The sequence below is a fragment of the Callospermophilus lateralis genome, unplaced genomic scaffold, assembly GCF_048772815.1.
Source record: "Callospermophilus lateralis isolate mCalLat2 unplaced genomic scaffold, mCalLat2.hap1 Scaffold_63, whole genome shotgun sequence".
Classification (NCBI taxonomy): Eukaryota; Metazoa; Chordata; class Mammalia; order Rodentia; family Sciuridae; genus Callospermophilus; species Callospermophilus lateralis.
In genome coordinates, this window is record NW_027514713.1 from 8659587 (window position 1) to 8678234 (window position 18648).

Below are 18648 nucleotides of genomic sequence, written 5' to 3' on the forward strand. Positions count from 1 at the left end.
TTTTTTTGTTTGTTTGGAGTTTTTAAAAATATATTTTAATTATTATTGGACACAATACATTGATTTTATTTATTTTATGTGCTGCTGAGAATTAAACCCAGGGCCTCACATGTGCTATGTGAGTGCTCTACCACTGAGCCATAATCCCAGCTCTGTGTTAGTTTTTTTTTTTTTTTTTGAGTTGGTTATTTCTCTTTGTTAATCCCATCTCAGTGGATTAGTTGGCAAAAATTTTTCCAGTTGCATAAAAATAATATATTTTTGTATTGAACTTTCTGACATGTAAGATAAATATCTTTCATCTTATAATAAGAGAAGACACAGGAACAATTATGAAAAAGCAACATAGTTTACTCAGACTATCAATTTTAAGCAGACATTCCTTACATTGGAATCTGGGATTCTGATTTCATAAATAAAAAAGAATCAAGTGGACTTGTATAACATGGAGAAAACTTCCATGTTGCTGGAAAGCTCTCAGAAATATATTCCTGTAACTTCAATTGTCCACATGTTTATATCTACAATGAAAAATCGATGTCAAGTAGGTGTTAAGCAATGGTAAGGCTATTTCTGTACTACTGGACATACCATGCACAGTTGTGTAAATTTTCTCTAACAGTAAAACAAGGAATCTTTTCTATGCAGTTTGGTATTTCTGGAAAAGTAGACGTTCTTCAGAATATGATTGATACACCCTACTAGTGAATTGAGAATTTGGCTTGTTAATGAAATATAATACTTATATCCTTTACTAATATGTATTAGAGAATGGGGATATTGGGATATAAAATACAGTTAATGTCCTCAAGATGCTCTTGGTTGAGGAGGGTGCATGTTACATAACTCCAAGATGCCGTGATGAATGCTTGACAGCGGCAAAGATCCATGGAAACAGTAAATGTATGAAGCAGTTTTAGAAATGCTGGAGTTCATGTGGCCACTCTAGGCAGAGGAGAGGCATCTAAAAATGAAAGAGCAGCATGTATGGAAGCAGAATGGGAAGGGAAGAGAGTGGCTACTTGTAATTTACATTATTATTATATGCTTATGTTCATACAGTATTTTGTAAGGTTAACTTCAGTTGAAAAGTAGTAATTTTGTGAATAAACTATATTTGTTGTTTTTCAGAGGGGCCAAACACCACTTTTACTCGCCATAAAGAAAAACAGACAGATGATGGTAGAATTTTTTATTAAGAATAAAGCAAATGTTCATGCAGGTGATGATAACGGAAGGTATAGTACTTTATATGTTTTTGGAAAAATGTTAATATTGTAGTAAAATCACTCAAGTTAAAAATATTAAATTAATGGGAATGACATAATTATTGGAATAGAGTGAAATTTTTGAACATAAACTAAAATTAAGAAGAAAAGCAATTATTCAAACTGAGCAACATAAATAAGAGTATGTAGTATGATTCATATGCCCTTATAATTATTGGCTGATGATTACTATTTGATTTTGTTGATCACATTATGTTAGCTAGAGTTTTCATGTTTTGTAAAATATAGACTTTTAGTTTGTGCTTTTATTCAGTATTGAACTTTTTAAATTTTCTGAAATATTTCATCTTCTCCTGGTATAGATTTCTTTTGGAAATGCTGTGTTGAGTATAAATAAATATTGAAAATTATTTTTCCTTTATATGACTATTTGATTTAAATTACTTAATTTGTAGAATATTGATTTCAGATTTTTCCTAAATGACGTCTAATTAGTCTTAACAAATTTTGAACATTTATAATGAAAAAGAGTGTAACATATGCTTGAAATCTGTTTTGCAAGATTATACATGTAGCATTGATTTCAATGCCTGGCAAATGCTTCTCAGAGTGAAGAACTGAAGCAACAATTATTATTATTATCACCAGTGCTCCTGTTATTATGTTATACCTGCAAATACCTTTTTTACTCCTTGACCTTTGGCTGACTGTGAGTTAAAATATATTACATCACCCTAAGAAAGAAATGGAGCTTTATTCATTGAAATCTTTGCCAACTCCAGATGAATGACCTCATCATAATTAATGTTCATTGAAGGATTTTAAGTTTGTAAATCTCCCCTTTTGGGACACGTGATTTATTTTTTATGTGTTTGTTTTCCTTATAGACTTACAAATGATTTAGAAAGATAAAGATTTGATCTTCCAAGATGTATGCGTCTGTTAGTGTATGTAAAGATAGATGTTAAATTGGTAAAATGTATTACAATGGCTTTTTAACTAAACTTATTAAAATACCTAAATTTGAAGTTATCTCTCTTATTTTAGAACAGCCCTCATGTTGGCTGTGGAACATAAATCAACACAAATAGCTGAGCTGCTTCTTCATTGTGGTGTTAATGTGTCTGCTTCAGATAATTGTGGAGAGATTGCCTTGTCTTATGCCATTGCTAGTGGAAATACTGCGTAAGTATTTAGATTACAGTACTAATCAACATTAGATGTATATCCACAATAGTTATACCTGTTGCATCTTATATATGAGGTGAGATTTCATAGCATAACTATGTATGGAACCGTAGTGAGTTAGGACAGTTCATTAGTCAGAAACCCTTCGAAGTCTAGGCAAGAAACAGTGATGATACTTTGATTGGGCAAAGAGAAGGAAGGGGAGGGGTAATGGAGGCAAGAAAGATGGTGGAGTGAGATAGACATTATTACCTTGGTACAGGTATGACTGCATATATGGTGCAATGGTACATCTTGTGAAATCAGAAATGAAAGTTGTTGCAGTTGTGTCAAATGAATCAAATTGCACTCTACTGTCATATATACATAATTAAAATGGATTAGTTATTTAAAAAAATTAGTAGTGATGTGTGCATGAGTCACCTTCAAGGTTTGTTCTCTCCTCTCTCTTCCCCTTCTCCTTTCTTTTTCTTCTCATGCATGCTGGGAAATTTTCCTACCACTGAGATACACCACTAGCTAATATCTTAGGACTTTGTAAACCTTTATTCTTAGGGTTTCCAGCATTATCCAATTCATTTCAAGCATAACCCCTTCTCATAGGTACAGATAGTAACACACCTATGATTTTATAATTTGCAATTTGGGTCTTGAAATTCCCTGTTTAGCTGAAGTTAGCTATTCTACCATCCCCCTTTAATTTATCAAGGACCTAATGATATCCTTGAAGTGTAAGGAAGATAATTCTGTAGTCAGATGGAGGAAAATAAATAGATTTTTAAATTGTTCCTTTGTCTCTGTCAGTTCTGTTGCTGTGGTGTTTCTGCCAGACCTGGCTTTGCAGCCTGGTAGTGAATAGCTTTTATTTCAAAATACCCTGACTGATCCAATCCCTGTCTTCATGGTAACCCTACACTTAGACTCAATAGTTACAACAATCTTTCTGGTTCTCATGCACTCATGCTTTTTTATTCAACAGTTGTTTCCAAGCAGAAGCACTCTGCTTTGACAGCTTGGCCTCTAGCTTTGGCCAACAAATAATAAGCACTCTGACCCTGTCCCCCCTTTAGGAACCTTATGTGGAATCCCCATATTAGCCTTACCCTTTGTGTGGTGCATTATCCTTTTAGGACTTTGTCTTTTCTGTCATAAAAATAAAATCATTCAAATCTATTAGAAAGCTTCAAGTAAAGCTTCAAGTAATCTCTGGAAGAGATCAGAGTTTTCTTTCATCTTGGCTAACAGATCTGTGCCCCAAATCCTTCCATCCCTTGAAATAGATTTCCTTTGACTGCAGAGGGTTCCACCTCACTGTTTTCCATGGTGAGTGCCAACTTTAGATTGGCACTTCTAGTAATTTTCCCAAGTAATGGACAATTTCCAATATGTTGGAATCGCTGTCTAAAGTTTTCAGCATTTATTAAGGTCTGCCTCAAAAGGAATAGATTAAGCAGATTCATTGAATCTAGGAGAGCTAAGCCCCATCATGACTCCTCAGTATCCATTGTGTTGAAGAAAATTTTGTGTTCCAAGTCAGTTGGAGATCAACATGGAAATGTAGCTACACTTCTCTGCTGATTCTGTTCAACTAGGTAGAGAAGAAATAGTAGAAGTCCAAGTTTTTGGCATTTGTTAATTTCTTGCCTTTGTTATTATTGATTAGTCTCACAGAATGGGATGATTATATTCTCTAATTTAAGAAGATATTTATAAATAGAGTTATAAATTAATTGTTGATTTTCTCTGAGTTATAAAGCACAAAGAAGAGCCCAATTGATCATGAAAATTAGGACTCAGGCATTTTTTAAAATAATTTTAACTTTTGAATATTAGAACCTATGAAAAATACACATTAGTTCTAGTTGAGATTGTAAGTAGTTAAGTATGCCATTATTTTACTATTTTGTTTAATATGTTTCAATATTATCTTAGTAAATCTCCATAACAACCTGGTGAACTAAAGTGATACAACCCTTATTTTTCAGAAGGCCTTAAGCCTAAGAGAAAAAAGTTGTGCAAGAATAAAAAAACTATTTTTTACAGAGACAGGACATTTTCTGAGTTCAAGCTACACTAGTTAATATATTTACCTGTCTTGTTCTCAATTCATGATTGTTTCATCTTTTTTTTTCTTTAATTATGTGTGCAGTGACACATGCATTTACTCCAGCTACTTAAGAGCCTGAGGCAGGACAATTGCTTGAGCCTGGGTATTTAAGATCAGCCTGATCATCATCATGAAATACCATCTCAAAAAACAGAAAAGAACAAACATTGTATAAATAATTTTCAAGTTAACAAAATGTTTATAGGGCATACAGATTAGGAGAGCATATGAAAAAGTTCTGATACTAGATCTAAAATATTATTAAGTATTGAATTATATTTGGTTAGTGTTTTCATATGAGTATTAAAATACCAATTTTATTACTTTTTTCAAATATAGAAACAGGAATTTAATTCTTCAATACATGAAAGCACAATCTAGAACATCAGTAAATTTCAATCCAGGTAAGACTTAAAAAAATGAGTTACTCTTGGTGTTCATGCCCTGTGTAAATAAGAGTAAGAAAGTTTGATCAACAAAAGAAGAGTGGAAAAAAATAATGATCAAATTCCATTCATATTTTTTATATCTTTCTTGCTCATACAGAATCCAGGATATCTTAATAATTAACTATAAGAAATTTATCATCTAAATGATATTGTCTGAAGAAATTTTACATTAATTTTGACCCTGAAATTTTATGTCTTTGCAGAATTAAGAATATTTTTAAATTATACATTCTGTTTTGTATATGGTCACATGATAGCAGATTGGACTTGTTATAAAACCAGGTGTTCTTGTCAACTGTTAATATCAGCTCCTATTCAGTTCCTACATTATGAATTTCACAGTGATATTTCTATACACACATATACAATACTTGAATCCTGACCACTCTCTGTACTTCCATTTTCCCCTCTACTCCCTTTTTCATCCCCAGTTACCTACCATTTTCCCTAATGTTTCCCTCCATCATTTTCTAGTCATTCTTATTTTCTTCCCAGATTCTACATGTTAAGGAGAGAATGTGATAATTGGGGTTTGTTCCTGATTTTTTCACCTTAACATGTTGACAACCCTTTCCATCCATTTTACAATTATTGTCTTTGTTTCTCTTTTTAACATTTTTATTTGGGGTTTGAAATATACCATTTCCTGGGCCTTAAAATTTCTATTCAGAAATCTAATATTTTTCTCATGTGTTTATAATTGCTTTGGCCCTTATTATAGATTTCAATGTACCTTTGGTAATTTTATAGACTATGATTTGGAGAAGTTCTTTTCAGGCCATGTCCATTTGGTATCCTAAAATCTTATACCTGACTGTCCATAACTTTCACAAGATATAAGAAATAGTTTCTTTTATTCACTGAGAAAGCTTTCATTGCCTGTAGCCTGTACCTCTTCTCCATTATGTGTACCAGTGATTCATAAAATAGTCTATGAATTGTGTCTAGTGGTTTTGTAATTTGTTTAATATTATTTTGATTGTGGTTGATATTGTCTGAATGTGATATTTCATCATCAACTTCAAGCTCTAGTATTTTTTTCTTTCACTTGATCTAGTCTATGGGTCTAACTTTATCTGGATATATTTCTTTGAAGTATTGAGCTCTTTATTTCCAAGATTTCAAATTGATTCTTTTTCAGAATCTGTATTGAATTGTTCTTTTATGCCCTGCATTGTTTTCCTTAATCTACTCAGTTTTTCTTTGCTTCATCTTTGAATTAATTCACTATTTTAGCATTTTTTTGAAATTTATTCTGGCATTTTTGTATATTGCATTATGTTTGGAAATAGTTTCTAGGGTTATTAACTATGAAACAGTCATGCTACCTTGCTTTTTATCTTTCTTATATTTCTATATTGAAATGTGTACGTCTTCAGGGATATATATCTTTTCCACATTTATTTGAGTGTCTGCTTAGGAAACTGTTTTCCCTGGATGATATGTCTTATGTTATTGGTTAAATGTGTGATGTTGAATTATTTTCCAAATGGTGTCTCTATTGTAGTTTCCTGTGTCTTCTCTGTGACTCCTGAGTGGTGATAGCTTGCACTGTTAAGTAACAACTTTCTTTGTCAGTGGAGTCATGTTAGTGAAATAGTGATATAGGCAGTAGAGTATCTGAAATGCATTTTCTGTGGTGGTTCCTCCATACTTGTCAATAATATAGTGTCTGCAAATATATGGGAGATACCTAGGCTGAGAACCTGCATAAATGAAGATCTCAAACTCACATAATTCTGTAAGAGTTTCTTCATTTATTTCTAGTCTTGCTTTAGTGTGTCCAGACCACTGAATTTTAGTCATCTCTTTCCATTACTAAATGTGTGTGTTAGGTTAAAGCTTTTTATCTCTGTTCTTATTTTTAATTTTATTTCAGCACCAGGTTTTATTTTATTTTTTCAGATATGTATGACAGTACAGTGTATTTTTTACATACATGGGCTACATCTGATTCTATTTAGGATCAGAGAAAACTTTTGGCCTTTGTTTTTTTTGGTATTGGCTTATTTCACTAAGTATAATATTCTCAAGTTCCATCCATTTACCAGCAAATGCCATAAATTTCATTCTTCTTTATGGATAAGAAATACTCCATTGTGTATATGTAGCACATTTTCTTTAACCTTTCATCTGTTGAAGCTCACCTAGGTTGTTTCCTTAGCTTAACTATTGTGAATTGGGCTGCTGTAGACATTTATGTGGCTGTAGTATATTGATTTAAAGTCATTTGGATATATACAGGTATATATATATGCCCAACTCTCCATCATGTCAACTTAGGAACTGATTTCCTCAACAAGACTTCTGAATTGCAACAAATAAAATCAAGATTCAACTGGGGTGATAACTAGTTGAATGGTGTTTTCATTCCAAATTTTCAGAGGAATCTCCATACTGTTTTCCAGAGTACTTGCACCAATTTGCAGTCTCACTAGCAAAGTATGAGTGTAACTTTTTTTCTCACATTCTCTCCAGCATTTATTGTTACTTGTTTTCTTGATAGTTGCTATTTTGATTGGACCAAGAATGGAATATCAATGAGGTTTTAATTTGCATTTTCTAATTTCTAGAGAAATTGAGCATTTTTGTGTTTTTTTCTACTTTTTATTGATTTTATAATTTTTAAGTGCATGACAATAGTGGAATGTACTATAATACTTACTACACATATAAAGCACAATTTTATCTCTGACTATAAAGTATGTTTATGTCAATTTATGCCATTTTACATGTACTTTTTTTGCACTACATTCCTTTTTAATTTTTATTTTTTTTTAGTTACATATGACAGTACAATGACCTTGACATATCATACATTTGAACCACATGAGATACAATATCTCATTTTTGTGAGTATACAGATTGTAGATTCACATTGATAATGCATTCACATATATACACCAATAATAATAATGTCTATTTCATTCTACTATCCTTCCTATCTTTCCAACGTCTCCTCTCCCCTTCCATCACTTCTCTCTTCTTAATCTAAGGTAGCACTATTCTTTTTTTTTCTCTCACATCTTCATACATGTATTTTGTATAACAATTAGAGGCTCTCAATCCACCATCCCTGCAATTCCCTTTCTCCCTCCTTTTCCCTCCCACCCCTCTTCCCTCTGTATTGGTAATCTTCTTCCCATGCTCTTCCTCTCTTCCCCATTTTGAGTCACCCCCCTTATATCAGAGAAGACATTTGGCATTTGTTTTTTGGGGACTGGCTAAATTCACTTAGCATAATCTGCTCTAATGCCATTCTTTTCCCTGCAAATGCCATGATCTTATTATTTTTTAGTGCTGAGTAATATTCCATTATGTATATATGCTACATATTTTTATCCATTCATCCATTGAAGAGCATCTAGGTTGGCTCTACAGTCTAGTTATTGTGAATTGTGCTACTATAAACATTGATGTGGCTGACTCCCTGTAGTATGCTGTTTTTAGGTCTTTTAAGTATAGTCCTAGAAGAGGAATAGCTGGTTCAAATGGTAATTACATTCCCAGTTTTCCAAGGAATCTCTATACAACTTTCCAAATTGGCTGCACCAATTTCTAATCCCACCAGCAGTGCAATTCTGATCAAAATCCCAATGACATTACTCACAGAAATAGAAAAAGCAATTATGAAATTCATCTGGAAATATAAGAGACCCAGAATAGCAAAAGCAGTTCTAAGCAGGAAGAGTGAAACAGATGGTATCACTATACCAGATCTTAAACCATAATACTGAGCAATAGTAACAAAAACAGCATGGTACTGGCACCAAAACAGGCTGGTGGACCAATGGTACAGGATAGAGGACATAGAGACTAACCCACAAAACTACAACTACCTTATATTAGACAAAGGTGCTAAAAGCATGCACTGGAGAAAAGAGAGCATCCTCAACAAATGGTGTTGGTAAAACTGGAAATCCATATGCAACAAAATGAAATTGAATCCCTATCTCTCACCATGCACAAAAGTTAACTCAAAATGGATCAAGGGTCTAGGAATTAAACCAGGGATTCTGCATCTAATGGAAGAAAATGTAGGCTCTAATCTTCCTCATGTGGGGCTAGGCCCCAACTTCCTTAATAAGATGCCTACAGCACAAGAGTTAAAACCAAGAATTAACAAATGGGATGAATTCAAATTAAAAAGTTTTTTTCTCAGCAAGAGAAATAATATGTGAGGTGAATAGGGAGCCTACATCTTGGGAACAAATTTTTACCCCTCACACATCAGATAGAGCTCTAATCTCTAGGGTATACAAAGAACTCAGAAAGCTAAACACACACACACACACACACACACACACACACACACACACACACACAAATAAGCCAATCAACAAATGGGCCTAGGACCTGAACAGACACTTCTCAGAAGAGGATATACAATCAATCAACAAATATATGAAAAAATGCTCACCATCTCTAGCAATCAGAGAAATGCAAATTAAAACTACCCTAAGATACTATCACACTCCAGTAAGAATGGCAGCCATGATGAAGACAAACAACAAGTGCTGGTGAGGATGTGGGAAAAGGGTACCCTCATACACTGATGGTTGGATATTGAGCATTTAAAAATATATTTGCTCACCAATTGAATTTCTTGTTCTGTGAACTACCGGTTTCAGTTCCTTTGCACATTTATTGACATCTTATGACCACTAGAAGAGAATATTAACTATATTGGGTTGTGTGTTTGTGTGTGTGTTTGTGTGTGTGTGTGTTAAGTTTTTTGATTTTTTTTTTCATGGGGGCAAGTAGTGGGGATTCAACTCAGGGGCATTCAACCATTGAGCCACATCCCCAGCCCTGTGTTTTATTTTTATTTTTATTTTATTTTTATTATTTTTGTTGTAGATGGACACAGTTTACTTATTTACTTGTTTATTATTTATTTATTTATTTATTTATTTATTTATTTATTTTTACGTATTGCTGAAGGTTAAACCCATGGTCTTACGTCTGCAAGGCTAGTTCTCTTACACTGAGCCCCATACCCAGCTCTGTTTTGCATTTTATTTAGACATAGAGTTGCTCAGTGCCTCACCATTGTTGAAGCTGGATTTGAACATTTGATCCTCAACCTCCTGTGCTGGTTTGTTTTGAATTCTTTATATATCCAGAAGACTGATGTTCTGAGGTGCAGGTGGTAAAGATTTTCTCTCATTTTGTAGGTTTGAGTTTTGTGTAGGGATAGGGATAGGGGTTCAATTTGATTCTGCCACATTCTGCCACATGCCATTTTTGTAGCACTATAGTATAATTTGAGATCGGATCTTGTGATGTCTGCTGTCTCCTTCACTTTTTTTTCACTAAGGATTGTTTTGAATATTTTGTGCCTCTTGTTTTTCCAAGTGAATTTTATGACTGTTTTTTCGATTTCTTTGTGAAATATCATTGACATTTTAATAGGAGTTGCATTAAAATTATAGCATTTTTGTAGTATGTCAATTTTGGTAACAGTAATTCTGCCAATCCATGAACATTTGAAATATTCCATCTTCTACGGTCTTCCTCAATTTCTTTCTTTAGTGTTTGGTAATTTTCATAATAGAGGTCTTTTACTTGTTAGATTGTTTCCTGATTATTTTATTTTTTAAATTTTTTTGAATCCATTGTGATTCATCAGCTGATGCATAATTTGGTTACAGGATCATAATTGATTCATGAGTGTTAATTCTATATCCTGGTACTATGCTGAGTGTGGTTATGAGTTTTAAAAATTTTGTTTTGTAGTTTTGTGTCTTCTACATATAAAATATTGTTGTCAGCAAATAGGGATATTTTTGAGCTCTTCTTTTCATATTAATATCCCTTTAATCTCTTTTTCCAAACTGCCCTGGTTAGAATTTCAATATTCATATGTTGACTAGAAGTGGAGAAAGAGGGCACCCTTGTCTTTTTCTAGTTTTTAGAAAGAACGTTTCATTTTTTCCACTTGGAATCATGTTAGTCTTGGGTTTTTTGGTATAGAGCTTTTAAAATGTTCAGTGACGGGCTGGGGATGTGGCTCAAGCGGTAGCGCGCTCGCCTGGCATGCGTGCGGCCCGGGTTTGATCCTCAGCACCACATACAGACAAAAATGTTGTGTCCGCCAAATACTGAAAAAATAAAATGTTAAAATTCTCTCTCTCTCCTTTTTTCTCGCTCTCTCTCACTCTTTCTTTAAAAATAAAATAAAATGTTCAGTGACCTTTGTATTATCCCTAGTTTTTTTACCATTTTGAACATGAATGAATGCTGTATTCTGTCAAATGCTCTTTCTTCAACTATTGAGATAATTATGTTTTTTAAGTCTATTAATGAATTCTGTTTTGATTTCCATAGGTTGAACCAACCTTGTGTCCCTGAGATGAACCCCACTTGATCATGGTGCACTATGTTTTTAAAATGTTTTTATATGTATTTTTTTTCAGTATTTCATTAAGAGTTGATGCATGTATGTTCATCGGGCATATTTGTCCAATTTATTTCTTTGATGTATCTCTGTCTGGTTTTGGTATCAGGGTTATTCTTCCTTCATAGACTGAGTTTGGAAGTGTTTCATCCTTTTCTATTTCATGGAATAATTTGAGGAGTATTGGTGTTAGTTCTTCTTTAAGGGTTTGGTAGGAATTGCCAGAGAATTTATCTAGTTGTGGACTTTTCTTTATTGGTAGGTCAAAATATTGACCTATGAAAAATAAGTTGCTTCAATAATGCTAGAAATCTCTGGGTTCAGTGGTACAAACCTATAATCCCAGCAGCTTTGGAGGCGGAGACAGGAGAATTGTGAGTTCAAAGCCAGCCTCAGCAATGGCTAGGTGCTAAGCAACACAGTGAGACCCTTTCTCTCAATAAAATACAAAGCAGGGATGGGATGTGGCTCAGTTGTTGAATATCCCCAAGGTCAATCCCCAGTACCAAAAAAACTACAAATGAGAAAAAGAATTATGAATATGTATAAATGTCCATAAATCATTCAGGTAACAATTAAATAGGAAAGGGAAAATATATTTGAAAAAAAAAATAGATCTCAGTGCTTTTGTGGTGCCAGTGATTGAACCCATAACATCATGAAATTGAGGCACATTCTCTGTGAGTGGGCTACATTTAAAGCTGTTGTCTTCCACTTTTAGTACTTTTTTACATCAGTATAGGACATGAGGGCATATAGATTGCATGCTGAAGAAGTGTGGAGTCTATAAACATCTTCCACTTATGAGTAGGATTGAGAAAATTGACATCATATTGTATAACACAGTACTAAATGGACCATCCTGGTCTCCTGGGATCAGATAAACTCTTCTTTATGGAATTTAAAAGTCTCAATAAATAATAGTTTGGGCTGGGGTTGTGGCTCAGTAGTATAGTGCTCACTTAGCACATGATAACACTGGATTTGATCCTTAGCACCACATAAAAATAAATAAAATAAAGAAATTGTGTCCAACTACAACTAAAAAATACTTTTTAACAAAGTCATAGTTTATAAAAATGCCATCAAAAGGTCTTTCACATCTACCTTGCCATGTGAAATAAGACTAGAATGTGAATAGAATGCATGAATTGAAATACTCCTCTTATTTTGAATGGTGAATATAAACTCAGTCTATATAATTTTAACAGTACAAGTCTTTTGTACTCCTCCTCCTCCACATCATCATCATCATCATCACCATCATTGTCAGCATCATCATCATTATTTATTTCACTGTTGGGATTGAAGCCAGAGCTCCTTCATTCTATGCAATACATTACCACTTAGCTCTTTCCTCTGCCCTACCAGGAGATTCTCTCAGAGTAAATGCCTTGTTTGTTGATGTTGTATTGTTTTGTTTTGCTTTATAGTTCTAATGAAGTGGGAAAGAATTTCTTCTATATGGAGAGACAATGTTTGGCTCATTCTGAAAGCATGAGTGAGTTCATAGCCTATTTAAATATTTTATCATATCAGCTATTTCTACATAACAACTTGCTGCTACCTCCCTAGTGCTTCTTTCTATATTTCCCTATCACCATGTGGAATGGATAAGAGTGTATAAACTCTGAAGGTTGTCATCTTTCAACACTTTTGTCCCTAGGGGAAGTAAAGTTTTGGTTGTACCACACATAAGATAGAAAAAGTAGCTGGAAGTAAGAGATGAGCATATTTGCTGTCTCCTACACTGGAATGTCTTTATAAGATTTCTGTCTCTGATCTGTTTACTGCTTTTCTCTAATTTCTGTAGATGTGTTTTTTCAAACATTTGTTGACCATCTGTATTTCTTCTGTGAAGTGCCTGTTGAATTTCTTTGCTCATTTATTAAATGGGTGGTGGTTGGTGATGGTGTTATTATTAGTTTTAAGCTGTTTTTGTTTTTTTTTTTTGTTGTTGTTGTTGTTGTTATTTCTTTATCTATCCTGGAATTTAATGTGTTTTCTGAGGTGCAGGTGGCAAAGGTATTTTTTCCTATTGTGTTGGCTCTCTTTTCATGTTCTGGGTTTTTCTTTGCCGTGAAGAAGCTTTTTAGTTTGATGGAGCACCATTCATTGAAAATTGATTTTACTTTTTGTTGAGGGGCCTGCCCTTTCAGCATCTACTCTTGGGAGCTTGAGGGCATACAGAAATCCCTCCAAAGACAGTTGCATATAATTGTTTCTGCTATATTATGCAGCAAAACTAGCTTTCATAGTGTCTATGTTCCAATTTACATACAGCAGTCATGATAGACCACAGGGGATACAAAACATAATATTATGGGAGTCCTGCCACCAAGAGTCTAGCAACTGCCTTGTACCAACTGGGGAGTAATTTCTTGTCAAAGGAGTGGGTAAATGGTGCTTGCCAGTGTTCTGACAACACTCTGTTCCAAAACATAGTGTTGTATGTTAGGACATCCCTGCTGCACAATGAGAAAGATGAGCATTCCTCCATGTAGATCCAAGGTCAGGCCCACCAACAACTTCTTGTGTTTTAGAGATTTTATTAATAAGTCAATTCCTGAGCTGATATGTTGGAGTTTTGGGCCTATGTATTCTTCTATATGGTGCAGGGATTCTGGTCTAATACCTAAGTAATTGATCCACTTTGAGTTGAGTTTTTGTGCATGGTGGGAGGATTAGTGTTCAATTTAATTCTCCTACATATGGATTTCGAATTTTCTCAGCACCATTTGTAGAAGAGGCTATCTTTGCACCAGTATATGATATTTATGCCTTTGTCTAGTATGAGGTAATTATATTTATGTGGGTTTGTCTCTGTCTTCTGTTTCATTGGTGGTCTTACCTGTTTTGTTGCCAATGCCATACTGGTTTTGTCTTTATAGCTCTGTAGTGTAATTTGAAGTCTGATATTTTGATACCTCCTGCTTCATTTTTCTTGCTAGGTATTGTTTTGGGTATTCTGCCTCTCTTGTTTATCTAAGTAAATTTCATTATTGCTTTTCCTGTTTCTGTGAAGAACATCTCTGGGCTCTGGAAGGGAGTTGCATTGAAATTTTATAGCACTTTTGGTAGTATGGTAATTTTGACAATATTAATTCTGCCTATCCAAGAACATGGGAAGTCTTTCCATATCCTAGGACCTTCCTCAATTTATTTCTTGAGTGTTCTGTAATTTTCATTGTAGAGGTCTTTTACCTTTTTTGTTAGATTGTTTCCCAAGTGTTTTTTATGCTATTTTGAATAGGATAATTTTCCTAATTTCTTGTTTAGCTCATCTTTTATTGGAGTATAGAAACAGGTACTTTTGTATCCTGCAATTTGATGAATTCATTTGTGTTCTAGAAGCTTTCTAGTGAGTATTTTTTGAGGGGATTTTCTTAATATAGAATCATGTTTTCTTCAAACAGTGCTTGTTTTAGCCCTTCCTTTCCTATTCATATCCTTTTAATTACAATCCTTTGCCAAATTCTCTGGCAAGAGATTAAAGGACCTGATTTGTTCAGCTCTCTATTTATCATTCAGTCATGAATTTGGTCTTCTGGAGTTTTATTCATTTATGATCCAATAGATTGCAGAGTATTATCTCTACATTTTGTATTTGCTAAGACTTGCAGCTGTACTAATAGAAGTAGTGAAAGTGGGCATCCCTGTCACATTGCAGTTTTTAGAAGAAATTCTGTAGTTGTTCTCCATTTATAATTATGTTGTCTTTCAGTGTGTCATGTATAGCTTTTACAATGTTGAGGTATGAGTCCTTCATTCCTGTTTTTTTCTAGTGTTTAAAGCATGAATGGATAAGGTATTATGTAAAAAATAGATGCTGCATCTATTTTGATACTTAAGCGTTCTCATCTCACTATCAGGTTTTAAAATTCTATTATAAGTAAAATTCTATACTGTATCTATTTGTGTGGTGAATTACATTTATTGATTTCTATTTGTTGAATCAGTGTTGCATTCCTGGGATGAAACTTACTTGGTCATGTGCACTATTTTTTAAAATCTATTTTTGTATAAGATTTAGCAGTATTTTATTGAGGATTTTTGCATCTATGTTCATGAAGGATATTAGTCTGAATTTTTCTTTTTTTCATGAATCTTTGTCTGAACTTAGTATCAGTGTGAGATAGGCTTCATTTAATGAATTTGAAGAATTCCCTCTTTTTCAATTTCATGAAATAATTTGAGGAGGATTGGTATTGTTTCTTCTTTAAAGGTTTGGTAGAAATTGGCTGAGCATCCATCTGGTCCTAGGCTTTTCTTTGTTGATAGGGTCTTGATGACTTTTTTATTCTCATTATTTGAAATTGATATCTTTAAATTTTCTATATACTTCTGGTTAAATTTGGGTAGCTCATGTCTCCTGGAATTTACTGATGTCTTTTAGAATTTCTAGCTTATTGGGGTATAGATTTTGAAAAATAGTTTCTATTTATGCTCTGTTTGAGTGGTATCTGTGCTGATATTTCCATTTTCATCAGAGGTTTTGGTACTTTTCATTTTTCTCTGATAGCTTTGTTAATATTTATCAATTTTGTTCATTTAAAAAATTTTTGATTCATTTCTTTTTCAGTTTTTACATCTTGATTTTATCAATTTCATCCTTGATTTTTATTATTTCCTTTATTTTGCTGATTTTTGTGTTTTTTTCTAGATCCTTAAGATATAATATTAGATTATTTTACTCAGTAACCTTCTATTCTTTTAATGTATGGGCTCAATGCTATAAAAATTTCTCTTAAAACTGCCTTCATAGTGTCCCAAGGGTTTTTATATATTGTATCACTATTCTCATTTACATTTAATTTTTTTTTATTTAAACTCTGATTTGTTCATCTATCTCTTCATTATTCAATAGTGAATTTAGTCTCCTAGTGTTAGTTTTTTTAAAAATTTTCATCTTGTTGATTTCTAGTTTTATTCCATTATGGTCTGACAGAGTTTAAGGTATTAGCGCTATTTTTGGTATTTGTGAAATGTTGCTTTATGTACTAAAATATGGTCTATTTTGGAAAATGTTCCCTTTGCAGCTAAGAAGAAAATGTATTCAGTCATTGATGAGTAAAATATTCTGTGCATTTCTGTTAAGTCTAAGTTATTTATTATAATTTTAGTTCTATATTTAATTTTTGTTGGTATGATCTTTCTAGTGATGAGAGACACATCTTAAAGTTCCCAATATTATTGTGTTGTGATCTGTTTGATTATTGATATTGAGAAGGAACTCTTTGATTACTTAGATGCTTCATAGTTTGGAGCATATATGTTTACCACTATTATTTCTTTCTGTTGTATTACTCTACTAAGCAGTATGAAAATGGAATTTTTTTTTCTGTTCTGATGAACTTTTTCTCAAAGTCCATTATTTCAGATGTGAAAATAGATACACCTTGTTTATAACATCCATGTGAATGATATGTTTTCCCCATCCATTCACAGTTAGTCTGTGTATATATTTTTCTAAGAGGTGAGTCTCTTGGAGACAGGCTATTGTTGGGTTCTTATTTTTTTTCCAATTCAATCTGCCAGTGTATATCTGTTGATGAGTTGAGTCCATTAACATTCAGTGTTATTATTGAGAGTTGATTTATGTTTCCTGTTATTTTGGTTCATTTCTAGTTATCAAGTTGAAATAGATTCTACTTTGATAAACTATTCTGTTAGTTTTAGTTTCTGTATGTTTTTTATTTGTATATTTTATTTTTTCTTAATAAAATATTTATTGGGTTTTATAATGCCAGCTTTCTAGTTGTGATTTTTTTTAACTTTTGTTATAATAAACAAAATAGACAAATAAACAAAAACTTCCATAATAGGAAGTTTTATCTCATATTAAAATCTGATATAATTTAGTATTCTATGCAGAATCTGTTTTCTTTCAGAGTTTAGTATATATTATTTCAAGACCTCCTAGCTTTAAGGGTCTTTGAAAAATCAGCTGAGATCTGGATCAGTTTGCCTCTGAATATGACCAATCATTTTTCACTATCAGGTTTTAAAATTCTATTATAAGTAAAATTCTATACTTATTCTGTGTGTTAGGCATTTTCATACTATTGTGGCTAGGAGTGTTGTAATTCTATATATTTGGAGTTGTATATACCTTCTGTGTTTGATTTTTCATTTCATTCTTAAGATTTTGGAAATGTTCAGTTATTTCATTGAAAAGATTGTTCATTTTTTGTTTTGAAATTCAATACCTTCATCTATCACAGTGAATCATAAATTTGGCCTTTTCTTATTAGTAACATCTTTTCTCCATAATGAACTTTATTTTCAAGATTATGCACTACTTCTTTATTACCTGAATATTTGTCCTATAAGTCATCTAGTGTATTGGTGATGCTTTGCATTGCATTTATAATTTGGTTTATTGATTTCTGAATTTTGAAAATTTCTGAATGGTTTTTCTTTAGAACTTCTATTTCCTTCTTGATATTTTACTTCTTGTGTCTTCTCTGTGATTTTACTTTTTACATTATCTTTTATCTCATAGATCAGTTGTAATATAAACTTTCAAAATTCCTTCTCTGATATTTTCTTCACTGTAGTTTTTGTGGAATCTGATTTTGAGACAGTCTGGTTTGTTTGTGATGCTTTGTTCCCTTTCTTGTTCATATTGTTTGTGTGTCTATTCATGTATCAAAATGGATCTCTAGCAACAGAACTTCTATTCTGTGCATTTCTAGTGATCCTGTAGATATCTTGTGGCTCACAGGTTGGGGGGGGGAGCCAAATAATTGCAACTAGCTGTGCATAAAAAATAGAGAACTAAATTGCATACTTAATTTTTATATTCACACAAAGTGACTGTATCAATTTATATCAGTAACGACAGTAAGTAATCATGACTTATATCTTTCATAAAATAAAAGAGTAGGTGTTTTCTATAGCTTCAATTGTATTAATTGTTGCTTTAGCATTAGTGGTGGTGTGTGGAGTTTTATAAACCAAGAGTTCTGGGAGAAATTAAAAATAGAGTTCATTATGAAGAAAAAAGCAATGGTGATAAAAAAGGATTAGCAGTTTCAGGATGTGAGTAGGGCAGAACAAAGTGATATACGATGTATTGTTAATGAGGAAGAAGGAAAAACAAGTAAAAGAAATAGAGTAAAGTGAGAATAATGGAATTTGACTGTTTGTAAGAGAAAAGAAATAGAAACAAAAGGAAATAAAAGGTTTGAAACAGAACACAAACTCAATCCAAAACAGGCTAATTGAAAACTTTAACCCTTAACAACAGAGTAAGGAAAAATAACTATGTTT

General features: G+C 32.8%; 1 protein-coding gene across 1 annotated transcript in view; it reads left to right on the forward strand.

Annotated features, from left to right (window-relative positions):
* Positions 1 to 445: 445 nt before the first annotated feature.
* LOC143389708 (uncharacterized) overlaps positions 446 to 18648 on the forward strand; it is a 43238-nt gene continuing 25035 nt past the window's right edge. The window contains exons 1-4 of the mRNA XM_077108377.1: positions 446 to 544; positions 1132 to 1238; positions 2277 to 2414; positions 4864 to 4928. Coding sequence (XP_076964492.1) covers positions 446 to 544; positions 1132 to 1238; positions 2277 to 2414; positions 4864 to 4928 — 409 coding nt within the window. The remainder of the gene's footprint in view (positions 545 to 1131; positions 1239 to 2276; positions 2415 to 4863; positions 4929 to 18648) is intronic.